General features: G+C 42.0%; 1 protein-coding gene across 2 annotated transcripts in view; it reads left to right on the forward strand.

Moving 5' to 3' along the window:
- The first annotated feature begins 573 nt into the window (after positions 1 to 573).
- LAMA4 (laminin subunit alpha 4) overlaps positions 574 to 13,752 on the forward strand; it is a 153,741-nt gene continuing 140,562 nt past the window's right edge. The window contains exons 1-2 of one of the 2 annotated variants that reach the window (XM_017509236.2): positions 574 to 836; positions 977 to 1,312. In XM_017509236.2, coding sequence (XP_017364725.1) covers positions 1,118 to 1,312 — 195 coding nt within the window. In that variant the 5' untranslated portion in view covers positions 574 to 836; positions 977 to 1,117. The remainder of the gene's footprint in view (positions 837 to 976; positions 1,313 to 13,752) is intronic. The other variant, XM_017509235.2, reaches the window with a different exon arrangement.

Consider the following 13,752-nt stretch of genomic DNA (forward strand, 5'->3'; position numbering starts at 1 on the left):
CCAACTTCACCCTGAAGCCTTGGAAAGGTTACATGATTCAGACAGATGTAGTAGGCATGAGATTACAGGCCAAGAGGAAGAGGTCGGGGCTGTGGGCAGTGTATTTGACAGGCTCATACACTGCAAGCCTTGTTCCAGGTCCCTTACAAAGCACCTCTTTAGGATGAAAACAAGATGTTCTTTGTAAATAAAAGTTCATGCATTTGAGTAATGAAGTCATTTTCCAGCACTGCAGTGAAACATATTCTTCACCCAAGCCCTCTGGGAGAAGACTGTAGGGAGGAAGAGGGGTGGCCAGTGAATCTCAGGAGAAGATATTAGCACAAAGAGTGCAACAGTCTATCCCTAGAAAAAGACAAGAAACCTTGCTCAAGAAAGTGGGCACCCTGACCCTCTGCCTTCACAGATCATATACCTCTGGCTCCTACCCCTGGAATCCCTTTTCCACCCACTTTCTTGCAAACTAGGTGAGGAGGCACATAAAAGGTCTATGTAAATATAGACATGATATCCGGCACCTTGACTACATAAATGAGAGTGGTGAGGAAGCGGTCACAAAAGCTGAATATTCATGTGGAGCCCTTGGAGGGGCTCCAAACTGAGAGGGGAGGGGAGGCCGCAGGGAAAGGCGGACCTCCTAGTCTAAACAGCCAACTTAGGTGGGAGGGCCTGGGAGTGGAAGGTGAAAAGGGAGTGGTGAGAATGAATGTGAGAAGGCAGCCGAGACAGCGCAGTCCCCAGTCCCGAACGGCCAGGGAGCCGAGGTGGCCTGGTGCTGGCGGGGCTCACCCCAATCCGTCTGCCTTTTAATGCTGGACTGTAAGCTCCGTCCGTCTGTAGGTTTTTGAGCCAGAATCTCTGCGGGTAGGGAGAAAAAGTGAAAGAGGGAGCGGGAGAGAGGGGGGAGAAGGGAAGAAAGAGGGAGAGAGGGGTTGGGACTCTCCCTTACTCCCGCACTTTCCCTTTTTCCCCCAAGTTGCTGGTTGCGCTGCCACCTCCGGATACTGCACTCGGAGAGGAGGGAAGATAAGCGAGGCACCGCCGCACCGCGCGGGGGACCCACGGAGACCCACAGCGCCCGAGCCCTGGAAGAGCCCCACTGGATGTCAGCGGAGAGATGGCTTTGAGCTCAGCCTGGCGCTCGGTCCTGCCTCTGTGGCTCCTCTGGGGCGCCGCCTGGTCCCGCGCCGCGTCCGGGGACGGCCACGCTTTTCCTTTGGACATCGAAGGGAGCTCAGCGGTTGGCAGGCAGGACCCGCCTGAGATGAGCGAGCCCCGCGTGGCTCTGGGACGCCTGCCGCCTGCGACCGAGGTACAGTGTCCGCCGTGGCCACCGTGCTGGGCACCTGCGCCCCGCGGGCCGCGCCACGCTCGTCCTTCTCTCTCTCTCCGCCTCTTTCCCCACTGCCTAGAGAGTTTCACCTGGGCTGGGTCAGTTCAGAAACTTGAAGTAAAGAGTTTTCCTTTGTACGTTGCGCTTGGATGTTGAGACTTGAAAGTTGAGGCTAGGAATGTGTCTGCTCAAACCGGCGAGGGTGCATGTATTGGCGCCCTGAGTCCCTCTGCTAGACCCTCACCTGGGACTGCAGCAGCAAATCGGTGACTTCTGCCACTTGCGTGTCCCAATAGTCATCTTGTCAAGCCACAGCGCTTAACGTGTGTGCCCTGTCACTGGCTTCCTGCTCCTCTGTGCTGTTAGGACAGTAGGAACACTACCGCAGGACCTTTTTTGTCTCATTTTAGACAAGAAGCCTTTTGCAGCAGGGAAAGTGAGGGGGTGAGTGAGAGTGGCTGGTCATGAAAGAAGCTGTTAGCTGAGAGGATACCTTAAATAGAAACGAGCCTTTATATTCCAGAAGCAAGATGTTTCCATTAAAATCAAGCCTCAGGGTATGCTATTGATAATATATGTATTCAAAGAGCTGCTGTTTGAATACCTTACAATACCTTTTAAGTTGAAAGTAAAACCAAAACGTAGAGATCTGGTGAAGGAGAATGAATCCAAAACAAGTGATTTAAGAGACCCCTTGAACTGAAACAGACAACAGCGTGTCTTTTACATGGGAGATGCTAACAAGGGGGAAAATGAAGTCACCTAAGTTCATGGGAAAGGAAGGAGCAATTGACCTAACAAAACAAACACCACACTCTATAGCTATGGTTACAGCAACCCTACAACTAAAAAAGATATGTGGATTGACCCCATTTCTAACATCACTGATGCACGGGTTTTTGCTACGAATTCTGTTGTTAGTACAATTATAGTTATTAATTAGTGATGATTAAAAATAAGGTGCATGAACATGATCCTTTTTCAGAGTAAGCCCTACCCACGTGTCCCTAAAAAGAGAGAGAGAAGACAACGTCAGAATATACCAAGCTCTCGCTGTGGTATAAAATGTAGCTTCCATGAGAAATAGGGAGCATGGCTTCTGGTCAACTTCATACCCAGAGACTTGGGGAGAGGCCAAACCAGGAGGGACTTCAGGCAATGGGAAGGTTTGCTTCTCTACAGGCTTGGAATTAACCCCGGGGAAGCATTATCTCCACCTGTTGCTTTGAGTATGGAAAGTCCCTGAATGAAATGCTTAAGATTAAGATTGGCAGATAAATTGCAGGTCACTCAATTAAATGTGAATTTCTGGTAAATGAGCGAATTATTGTCACATCTCAGATACTGCAGAGGACATATTTATACTAAAATTTGTTTTAATTGTTCATCTGAAATTCAAATTTATCTGGGCATCCTGTATTTACATCCATTACATCTAAAGAGACAAGCTATATACAGCTGTTTTTTATAACTCTCATCCCACAAAAAATTAGGAAAGTAATTTTTGAGTTTTAGAGAAACTTAATGTTGAGACCCTAGGAAATTTCTTATGTGCTCATATGTTTGGTGAAATAATAGGAAAACAGGACAGCAAAGTGTTTTAGATTGTAGGATTTCAGTCTAATGGACCCAAGTTGAAATTTCAAGCTCTTTGACCTTAGGCAAGTTACAGATGCTGATGCAAGATTGCAGATAAACTGAAACTGACAGCATTTGTTGATGTCTGCTTTATACCTCATACTGTTATTGTAATGAAATTAGATAAAATAGAGCACTTAGTACAGTGCTTGACATGGTATAAATGCTTTGTATATGCCAAGATTTGTTATAATCGTTACTATTAAAAATGTGGATGATTAGGTTAAAAGAAACCCTTATCTGAGAATATTCCTTAGAAACTTGTGTTTATGGTTTTCTTTTACTTAATGTTATTACATCTGTTTTTCTATATTCTTCCAACTGGAAAAAAACGTCACGTAGTGAGTTAAATTTGTAGTACTGTCAGAGTTTAATAGGTTCAGAATGCCAGTGGAGGCCTTCGGTTTTGAAAAACAGAAAGAAGATATTAGTCATTCCAGGAAGGTCAAAGTATGTGATGTAGAAAGGGTGGGACTGAGGTAATTATGTTCCCACTGCATAGTTTCACATAATGCCCCCAGTTAGCCTGCGGTCCCATGGCGATCCCAACGCCCCACCATTAGGTTTCCCATGCTCTTTATAGCCAGTAAGCAGACCTTAAACCAAATACATTCCGGAGACTTAATAACATGATGCAAACACTTTAATGGATTGGCTCAGGAGATTGTATTTATGTATACATGGAGAGAGCAGGAGAACACAGACACATTATTCATGGAGAGGTTTAATATGTGGATCGGAGGATATTCTAAAAATACATTCTCTTTACTTGGATTTATATGAATGGTTATTCTGCAATTCTCCTTCAGAGGGAAGGAAGAAAAATACTAAGGCAAGCATGGAGCAGTGGAAGGTGCTTGGGTGAAGGCCTTCCTGAGGCTCTCCTAAGCTCCTCAATAGCCCAGCTTGTGTGCTCTCCATCCCTGAGTACTCAGCCCAAGACATGAACTCTGGCATGCTGTGTTGCTCCATGTGAGCTGGGGAACAAATACATGAAATGCACGCAAAATAAAAGGATAGAGATTGTTGGCTGACCAAGAAGGAATTCTCCTCTTTTCCTTGTAAAAGAAGCCCAAGCTTCCCCCAGGATGCAAAGTATTTGAAAAGAGGAGCAACTGTGGGTAACTCCATACTAGTTGTGGGGAGGATCTTCGCACCTTTGCTTCTTGACAAGCAATCTACTGAGTCCATTATTGCTGAGTTTATAGTGAGAACAGTGATTCTCAACAGGTGATTCCCAAAAAGGGAGACTGGGCAGTTTCCATCATGATAATCTATTCTAATATGTCACATTTAGGAAAAGAAAGTCCATTCATTCTGCCATACACCCTATAGCGAGAAAAACTAAGCTGAAGTCTTCTTGACCAATATAAATATGGTAGATATGCAAATGAACTGGAGCGGGGGTAGGAATGAAGATGGGAACACTCCCACAAAAGGCCAGTAGCAGAATGTCCTTGGGAAGAGTGAGATTCTTGTCCATCAAAAAGAAGTAGGAAACAAACAAGGTCAAGAACACAAGGTTGTACACTGTGTGGCTGGAAAGAAGCCACACAGAGACTCTGAGATGTTGAGAAGGCAAGGACTATGCTGACAGGGCACAGTGGAAGGTGATGGAGGAGGTGACAGTGATATTACTGGCTTTCACAGATAAATGACAGAATAAGGGATATAATTGACAACCTTGAGTAATGCCCCTCAGAGGGGAAAAGAGGAATTTCTCTCCTAGAAACCTCGGTTTTGCTATTGTCATTATTATTGCTGTGTTAGCTACACTCCGAGAAGATCAGTGCCCATGAACGTACCCTACACTGGAAAAACTGACTTGCTAAAAAGAAACTATAAAGCAGACTAACTCTGAGGGACTTTTCCTCTTGATTCCTTTCCTTGTTGCTGTGTGCCCCCATGTCCCAACGCATTGTTAGTCTCCTGCCATTAAAAGATTGCAGAATGTTTAATATAAATACTTTAGATCTCTTTCACCATCTGCTTTCTTTTTTCTTATCTTGGTCACTTGCTTGAAAAAGGTCCCATAGGATCACACTAAGATCCCCAGTCACTAGCCTGGGGCATCACTCTATACTGCTGTTCTAACAATTCAATTAGGTAATCTCAACCCCCTACATGCAGTCATTATTTCATTCATTTATTCATCCAACAAGCTAGTTTGGGGCTTTACCTCAAACAAAGCAATAAGATAGGCACAAGGAGGAATAGAAATAAGGTAGAGTCTCATCTTTGCCCTCAGGAGTGAGCAATTTAAGAGAGAGAAAAAACACATACATGGCCATTATATAAAGCACAATGTGCTAACATTCCATGGGAGTGGCTACAAGGCAAGTGCCATGGAGATCATGTGAAAAAGTTTTATTCCTGAGCTAGACTAGTAGGGCCCAGAACTTATTTGCCAAATACCAAAATCGGCTTCAAAAACCTTATTTTCGAAGAACTGGAATATACCAGTGGTGGTAACAGCGATAATAGTATGGCTCATAGCTGACACTCGTTAGTACTTACCATGTACCAGATACTGATCTGAACACTTTTCATGAGTTATTTCCAGTAACCTTCATGACAAATCAATGTGACTGGCACCATTATCTCATTTGATACACATAGAAACCAAGGCACAGAGCATTTGCCCAGGCCCCTACTTGAAAGCAGCACAGCTAGGAAGGAGTTTATAAAAGCAGTTCCACTGTGCAAAAGTAGCTAGGAAGAGGTGATTAGGTAAACAGAAATATATATAGGAATACTTCTAGTCAAAGTTAGGGGAATTTCTTAAAATGAAGAAATATATAATGCAATTTGGAGACCATTTTTGCAGTGCTTGTTAGATGAGTAGCATAAGTTGCAAAAACTAGAGATAACGTCCCTTCCCCATCAAGTCCAATAACTGCTTTTTTAAACCACTCAGTTAAGAAAGAAAAAAAAGCTAACACTTGTTGACTTCTACTATGTCCCATCAACCTACATGTATTATTTAATACTAGTAAAAATTAGACCCATTTTACAGATAAGTTCACTGAAGTTAAAATAAAGGTGGTAAGTAACCAAATTTCCAAATGCCATTCTGTATACCAGTGAGTCTCCCTGATAGAGCTCTTTTTTCCAACTAGAGAGTCTTCTTATCATATTTTCCCTTTATAATCATATTCTAGTGTGTGTCCTCCACATGATGCTACAGTCTATCTTAAAAGCTCTTGATTTAGATTAATAAGTAGGACATTCAAAACAGTATTGAATATGATAGACCTATGGAATACCTGGTCTATCTTATAGAATTTATTATAACATTGCTGAAAAATAAAGAATTCCATTCTCTGGTATTCAAGAGTTCTCTAATTTAACCAGAGGAAGTTTTTTCTTTTAATGTGATAAAATAAATACAACAGAAACTCCATCATTTGAACTATTTTTAAAGGCACAGTTCAGTGGCATTGACTACATTAATGTTGTTATAAAACCATCACCACCATCCATTTCAGAACTTTTTCATTTTCCCAAACTGAAACCCATTAAACAATAACTTCCGATTAACTCCTTCCCCTAGCCCCTAACAACCACGATTCTACCCTGTCTTTATGAATTTAACTACTCTAATTACTCCATACACATAGTCATGCAATACCTACCCTTTTGTGCCTGGCTTATTTCATTTAGCATAATGTCTTTGAGGCTCATCCATGTTGTAATATGTGTCAGAATTGCATTCCTTTTCAAAATTGAATAATATTCTGTTTATATGTATTGTATGCTATATTTTGTCCATTCATTTGTTGATGGGCATTTGGGTTGTTTCTACCTTTCAGCTAGTGTGAATAATGCTGCTATGAATATTGCTGTACAAGCATCTGTTTGAGTTCTTGCTTTTGGGTTTTTCTGGGCATATACCTAGAAGTGGAATTGCTGGATCACATGGTACAGAGAAAGTTTCAAAACTCAGCATCTGATAGGGGCCAGGTAAAAAAGAATTGAGTGAATCTAGCTCAGTAAAGAAACACATCCTGTGAGTGGTGGGCCTCAATAACGGGAGAAGAGAGAACGCCTCTTCCAGAGTGGCAGCCACCTCTCAGCATTGCCAGATCTTCTGGTTTTGTTTTGTCTTTTTCAAAGGAAGACAGAATTTGGATTCATAAGTGAAATTGCTGACTCAAATGTTTTTTTAATTCCCTGTAGGCTTAGTACATCTGAGGGCCAGATTCAGCCCAAGGATAATTTATTTGCAGCCTCTGCTTTACAATATTTTGAAGTTCAGCTTTCATTACAGGCAAAATATGAGCTTACAACCAGACAGATGTGGTGTGAATCCAGCTCCACAACTTTCTAGCTGTTTGACTTTGGGCAAATTTGACCATCTTTTAGATGATCAGTTCCTTTGATTATAAAATAAATAGAAATACACTTGCTTACAAAATTGTTGTGAAATTTAAATGAAATGATATATGTAAGCTGCCTACCACAAAGTCAGCCCGCATTTCTCTCGGTCTGTCTTTCCTTTCTCTCCCCCATTTTTCCACTCTCTGCTTCTGTCTATCTTCAGGTAAAATTTTATACTATCTTGTTAAAAGTATTTTGTTATAAAAAAATCTTTACTTATTCCATAAATTTGAGTACTTTTAACTTTTGCTTAAATTTTGCTGATTATCCAACATTGGAGGAGGCTGTCGTTTAGTTTTTATAATCATTGTGTCTTTCATGATCCTTTAAACAGCATTTCCCCAGCAATAGGAGGATCTGAGCAGTTAAGAGAAATGAATGAGCTTTTCTAAATCACTAAAAAGGCTAAAGAAAAAAACCAACAGCAGCCAGGCACGGTGGCTCACGCCTATAATCCCAGCACTTTGGGAGACCAAGGCAGGTGGATCACAAGGTCAGGAGTTGAAGACCAGCCTGGCCAAGATGGTGAAACCCCATCTCTACTAAAAAGACAAAAAAAAATTAACCGGGTACGATTACAGGTGCCTGTAATCCCAGCTGAGGGATTATAGGGAAACTAGGGAGGCTGAGGCAGAGAATTGCTTGAACCTGGGAGGTAGAAGTTGCAGTGAGCAGAGATCATGCCACTGCACTCCAGCCTGGGTTACAGAGCAAGACTCCATTCCCCACCAAAAAAGGAGAAAACCCAACAGCTTTGATAGGACAAGGACAATACCTTTTTTCCCCTAATAATTAAATTCTTAAATCTGACTTTTCACAGTTTCTTGAAATAAAAATGCCAAAAACACTCCCCTATTTTGGGTTTTTTTCTGGCTTATAGTAACCATATAAATATAATGATGGCCAGACATAATTTTGAGAGCTTTGATTGGTTAACAGCCATTAAAACCAGATTGCTAGCATATGCTTTGAGTTCTGAGCCTTAGCATTTCTGAACAATCGTTTATTTTCTAAAATAAATCTAGTCTATCGATGCAAAGTGACCATATAGAAGAATATTTAAATACCTACTCATATTTGCAAAAGAGCAGCATTCTTTTTTCAACTGTTTTTCTTTTCTGCTCTTGGTGTGGTAAAGTTAAATTCTGGGAAATGGTTTACTAAAGGGAAGTTTAACCACAGATGTTTGTAATTCCAGCTTAAGTTTCCCATCAAAGCCTTAATGAAATTCAGCTGCCAGCAGTTCGGCCCTGAATATGAGTCTTTTTATCATGAGAAACTTGGGGGGAAAAACATTCTGAAGCTGAATGATAGTGGGAAAATTTCCATATTCAGCCCAAATCTTCCCCATAAAGAAAAAAATATATAAACAAATTATGTTACAAATGGGAGGAGAGATGGGTGGATATAATTTAAGTAATATTCAAAATGACCTTCTTTTCATTCCCAGGACTTTCTTAGTTTTTATGTTGCATTTTGATGGAGGCTAGAGATCTGTGTTTACCTAAATGGAATGAAGTCTACACATTTTTTACTTCATGAGAACTAATGAGTTAGAGAAATCTCGTAACCTTAACAGCTGCATTAGTACAAGTCTTTTGCAGACCAGACCAATAATCCAGGCTATACTCTGTGGCTAAAAGGGCCCCTGAGCATGAGGCAGACTTTGCATATTAATATTTATTTTGAAATTATGCCATTTTGGAGTGGCATGATTGCTTCAAAGGAAATCAAGGACTCTAGGGATCAAAGGTACCGTCACTAAAACTTGCCTTACACACATGACTATTACATGGAATACTGTTATCTATGTGCAAAGTGAATTGCAACATAGCGTACTGAACTAAGCAGCACTAGAAAGCCAAATGTCAGTCCAAAGAAACACATGACATAGGCACCAGCAGAAGGGAAGAGAAATAAATGTCTAGTGAGCCTCAGCCTCTGGGATGCTAGGGCTATAGAACCCTCTAGAATCACAGCATAGAGCCACAGCACAAATTCAGGGTCTGGGGCTGAAAACCCTGGCAAGCCCCTTCTTCCACAGCAGAGGTAGTCCAAGGTGCCTTTCAAGCTTCATGGTTACATGTGTGTGTTTCCCTTTGATGAACAGTGATACAATTTGACAAGCTAAAGGTGTTACCTAAGCCTTACCTCTTTTCCTGCTGATCTGTCCTGAGTCCTAGGTGGTCCTGTTAACCCCCAGGTCACAGATGAGGTGCTAAACACCTGCTCTTTGGAGATTAAACAGTCTGAATATCTGAAGATGGGCTGCAGTTTCATTGTAGTACATGAATAATTGCCTCATTTTATATTACTGTCTGCCATCATTAATGCCAATAGACACCCTGAAATTCCATCCATAAGAGACCTGATGCCTCTGCTGCAGCACAAAATTCAGCATAAAGGAGATCTGTTTGAATGTAGAGTCAGTGGGTGGTTATTATTGGATACATAAATCTATTATACCTTGCAGCATGAGCCATGAAATCAAAGGAATCATAGGTCGTCAGATTTAGAAAGGAAGTTTAGAAATTCAACTCTCTCATTTTGTAGATGAAGAGAGGGGAGGTGGGGGTGCTTGACCCAGGGACACAAAGCCCATTAGCAGTAGTACGATCATCATGGGATGAACCCCAAAATTGGAGTTCAGTCTGGGAGACCACGTGGGTTCTTGGCTTCACACAGGGAGGAATTCAAGAGTCAGCCGACAGAGTAAAGTGAAAGCAAGTTCATTATGAAAATAAAGGAATAAAGAGGTGCCTACTCTATAGACAAGCAGTCCTGAGGGCTGCTGGTTGGCTATTTTTATGGTTATTTTTGATCATATGCTAGACAAGGGATGGATTATTTATGAGTTTTCCAGGAAAGGGATGGGGAATTCTCAGAACCCTGAGTTTCTCTCCCTTTCAGACCTTATAGAGTAACTTCCAGACGTTTCATGGCATTTGTAAACTGTCATGGCACTGGTGGCATTTGGAAACTGTCATGGCGCTGGTTTCTTTTGGTATGCTAATGTATTGTAATTAGCATATAACGAGCAGTGAGGAAGACCAGATGTGTCTTTTAGTACCATCTTGGTTTTGGCAGGGTTTGGCTGGCTTCTTCACTGCATCCTGTTTTATCAGCGGGGTCTTTGTGACCTGTTATCCTGTGAAACCAGTCCTGCTGAACTCGTAGCTCACAAAGAACTGTGTCTTCTGACTTTTTGCCTTGTGTTCTTTCCAATTGTTTTAATGGACTAAATCATCCTAGCTTTTTTTTTTTTTTTTTTTTTGAGCGGAGTCTCGCTCTGTTGCCCAGGCTGGAGTGCAGTGGCACGATCTTGGCTCATTGTAACCCTCCTCCCGGGTTCAAGTGATTTTCTTTCCTCAGCCTCCTGAATAGCTGGGATTACAGGTGCCCACCACCATGTCCAGCTATTTTTTGTATTTTTAGTAGAGACAGGGTTTCACCCTGTTGGCCAGGCTGATCTGAAACTCCTGACCTCAGGCAGTCTACCCACCTGGGCCTCCAAAGTGCTGGGATTACAGGCATGAGCCACCACATCCAGCTTCATCCTAGTTTTGAAACTACTGATTATTACCTGAGCACATCTAGATATCTTACGAAAGATATCTGCTGCTAATATATTATTATTCTTTTACTCTTTATTATTTCGGTTTATCCTTAAGTTGAGTCATCAGTAGGAGATTCTCATGGAGCTGAGTAGAGCTAGACTATGCGTCTGTAAATAACTATTCTGATTCTTGGCTCCATCACTAACAATCAGATCACCCTTGCCAGGTAAAGAAACCTAGTCAATCCCTCTACCTGCTGAGCCCTCAGTTTCTATACTAAAAAAAATTAAAAATGATTACGTCTAGTAATGAAATTCCACAATTGTCTAATAAATAGATAAAAATTTATGCCAGTTAAAGGGAACCTGGCTTAAGATACTGAATCACACAGTCATAGCTGTTGCCCTAGTTAGAACCCCAAGACTTTAAAAGCCCAGAACCTAAAGGAAACATGGGGTCCTAGTTTGTGGAAGCAGGTGGGGAGGGGTGGTTACTAACAACTCCAGATATGGGGCTGGAGTTGATCCCCAGCACAGGTTACCAACCCAGCCACAGACATGAACCTCTCCAAGGTGACACAGCAACAAGGCTTCCCAGACAGCCTAAGTGTGTCTCAGTGTGCTAAATAAATATTCATGGGTCTCCCATGCCAAGGTCCAAGGGTGCTCTCCCTGCTCTATCTGGATCCTCCAGAATGATCCTAAATCTGTCCCCAATCCAGAGAGACAGAAAAGTATACAATGGAAGAGATCAGGTACTGGAGACCTACTGAGCGGAGTCTCAGGTAAACACATAACAGTTCAGTGCCAAGTGGCAGAGAGTCCAGAGAGAAGAAGGCGTTTTTACTCAATGAGAAAGGAAGGGAAAGCCAGTGACAGATTATCAATCATTATAAACATCAACATGAAATACTCACATTATACATAGTACAGCTGTCCGCTAAATCTTAATGACAATGTAAAGAAGAATCCTGCTCTAGATTGGGCAGAATACAGCATTTGGAAGCAAGTATGTTCAAGGAACTGTCTAGAAGGCAGACTTCGTGTGTGAGGGGATGTGCTCTGGTGTCTAAATGTCCTGAATGTTGTTGGCTTATGGGGCAGAGGGATCTAAAGCATTGCTACTGAAAGTGTGGTCCAAAGACTGCAGCATCAGCATCACCTGGGAATGTGTTAGAGATGCAGAATCTCCGGTTCCACCCCAGAATCAGAAGATGCGTTTTCACCATGTCCCCAGGCTGTTCATCTGCACATTAAAATATGAGAAATGTTAGGTTCTCAAATACAGGTGTGCTTGAATTTTGAATGGAATTACGGAAAATTGAGAATACAGAAAATGTCAAAAGTTTTTTGAGACAGTTATGGAGGGAGACCCAAAAAAATGTAAATTATGGCTAAGTCTAGTAAGGGGCATGCTACCTGAAAAGACGTACTTAGAATAAAACACAAGCCTCAAAGCAAACTGCTGCTTTGAGGGATCTGAAGGAAGCTGATAAAGTCAAGTCACTTCCTGAAACCATGGCACATACATACTGGGTGCTCCGAATGTATTTTTTGAGAAGAGACATGAAATGACATGGCAGATTTTCTACACCCACCTAAGTCTTCTCCTCACCCATAGCCCAGATATCAAAACACTGAAGACTCTGTGTCCTTGAAGAAAGTAGAGCAGAGGCAGAGGAAGAGTTTACTTGGGGAATCTGCTCAAAAATAGGATGTTGCTCACACTTTTCAGGAAACAGTGGGATTGTGATGTTTTTCTTGGTAACAAGGGAGTCATTCCGATCCAGAATGTCTCTTCAGGGAGTGAGGAGTGCAGTCTGCATCCAGACTAGAAAGATAAGAGACAGGGGAGAGACCTAGTTCCCCAAAATGAAAATTGCCAATTGCTATTCCTCCAGCTGGTCCTTTTCTAGAGGGATTGAAATCTGCAGGAAAGTGCTTTTGAGTCAAGTCTGTGTCTCCTTCTGTATCACAGCAGATGTCCCCATTCTCCTAGCAGGCTCCAGGTATTCTTGATGCAGCCTTTTACCTTTAATTACTAAGCACTTTATTAGTACTTGCTGTGTTGCAAGTACTGTTCTAAGCACTTATGTGTATTATGAATTCAGTTATTCCTCATAACAACCTCATGAGGAAGGCATTAATATTAACCTTATTTTACTGATGACAAAAATAAGCCAGATAGCAGTTAAGCAAGTCACGGTCATAGCTAGGAAATCTGGCCCTAAGCTTGTAAGCTTCACATTATAATGACCCTCTAACATCTGTGTCTAAGTCTCAGAGTGCCTTAGCAATACCCCAGCTCACAAAGGTTATCCTTACCACAGTAGTCTTAGCAGTTGACAAGTCTGTAAAGAACATTTACATTAATGGTATGTTTAGTCTTTGGCCTTGTTTTTAAGTTATAGAGTAAACTAAGTATCATCTCAGTAACAGTGGGGAGTTATTTCCTTAAACATAAGAAGAGTAAAAGTTGGTGAAACTTCTGAATGTGTATGTATTATGTAACTCCAGCTACGCTGAGCACTAGTTTTTCAGTGGAGTCCTGAGTCTACTCTGTGGACCTGTAACTTAAAAGATCTTGAGGCCAGGCGTGGTGGCTCATGCCTGTAATCCAGCACTTCGAGAGGCTGAGGCAGGAGGATCACGAAATCAAGAGATTGAGACCAGACCATCCTGGCCGACATGGTGAAATCCCATCTCTACTAAAAATACAAAACTTAGGTGGATGTGGTGGCACGGGCCTGTAGTACCAGCTACTCGGGAGGCTGAGGCAGGAGAATTGGTTGAACCCGGGAGGTGGAGATTGCAGTGAGCCGAGATTATACTACTGCACTCCAGC

Source organism: Cebus imitator, unplaced genomic scaffold, assembly GCF_001604975.1.
Source record: "Cebus imitator isolate Cc_AM_T3 unplaced genomic scaffold, Cebus_imitator-1.0 Scaffold413, whole genome shotgun sequence".
Classification (NCBI taxonomy): domain Eukaryota; kingdom Metazoa; phylum Chordata; class Mammalia; order Primates; family Cebidae; genus Cebus; species Cebus imitator.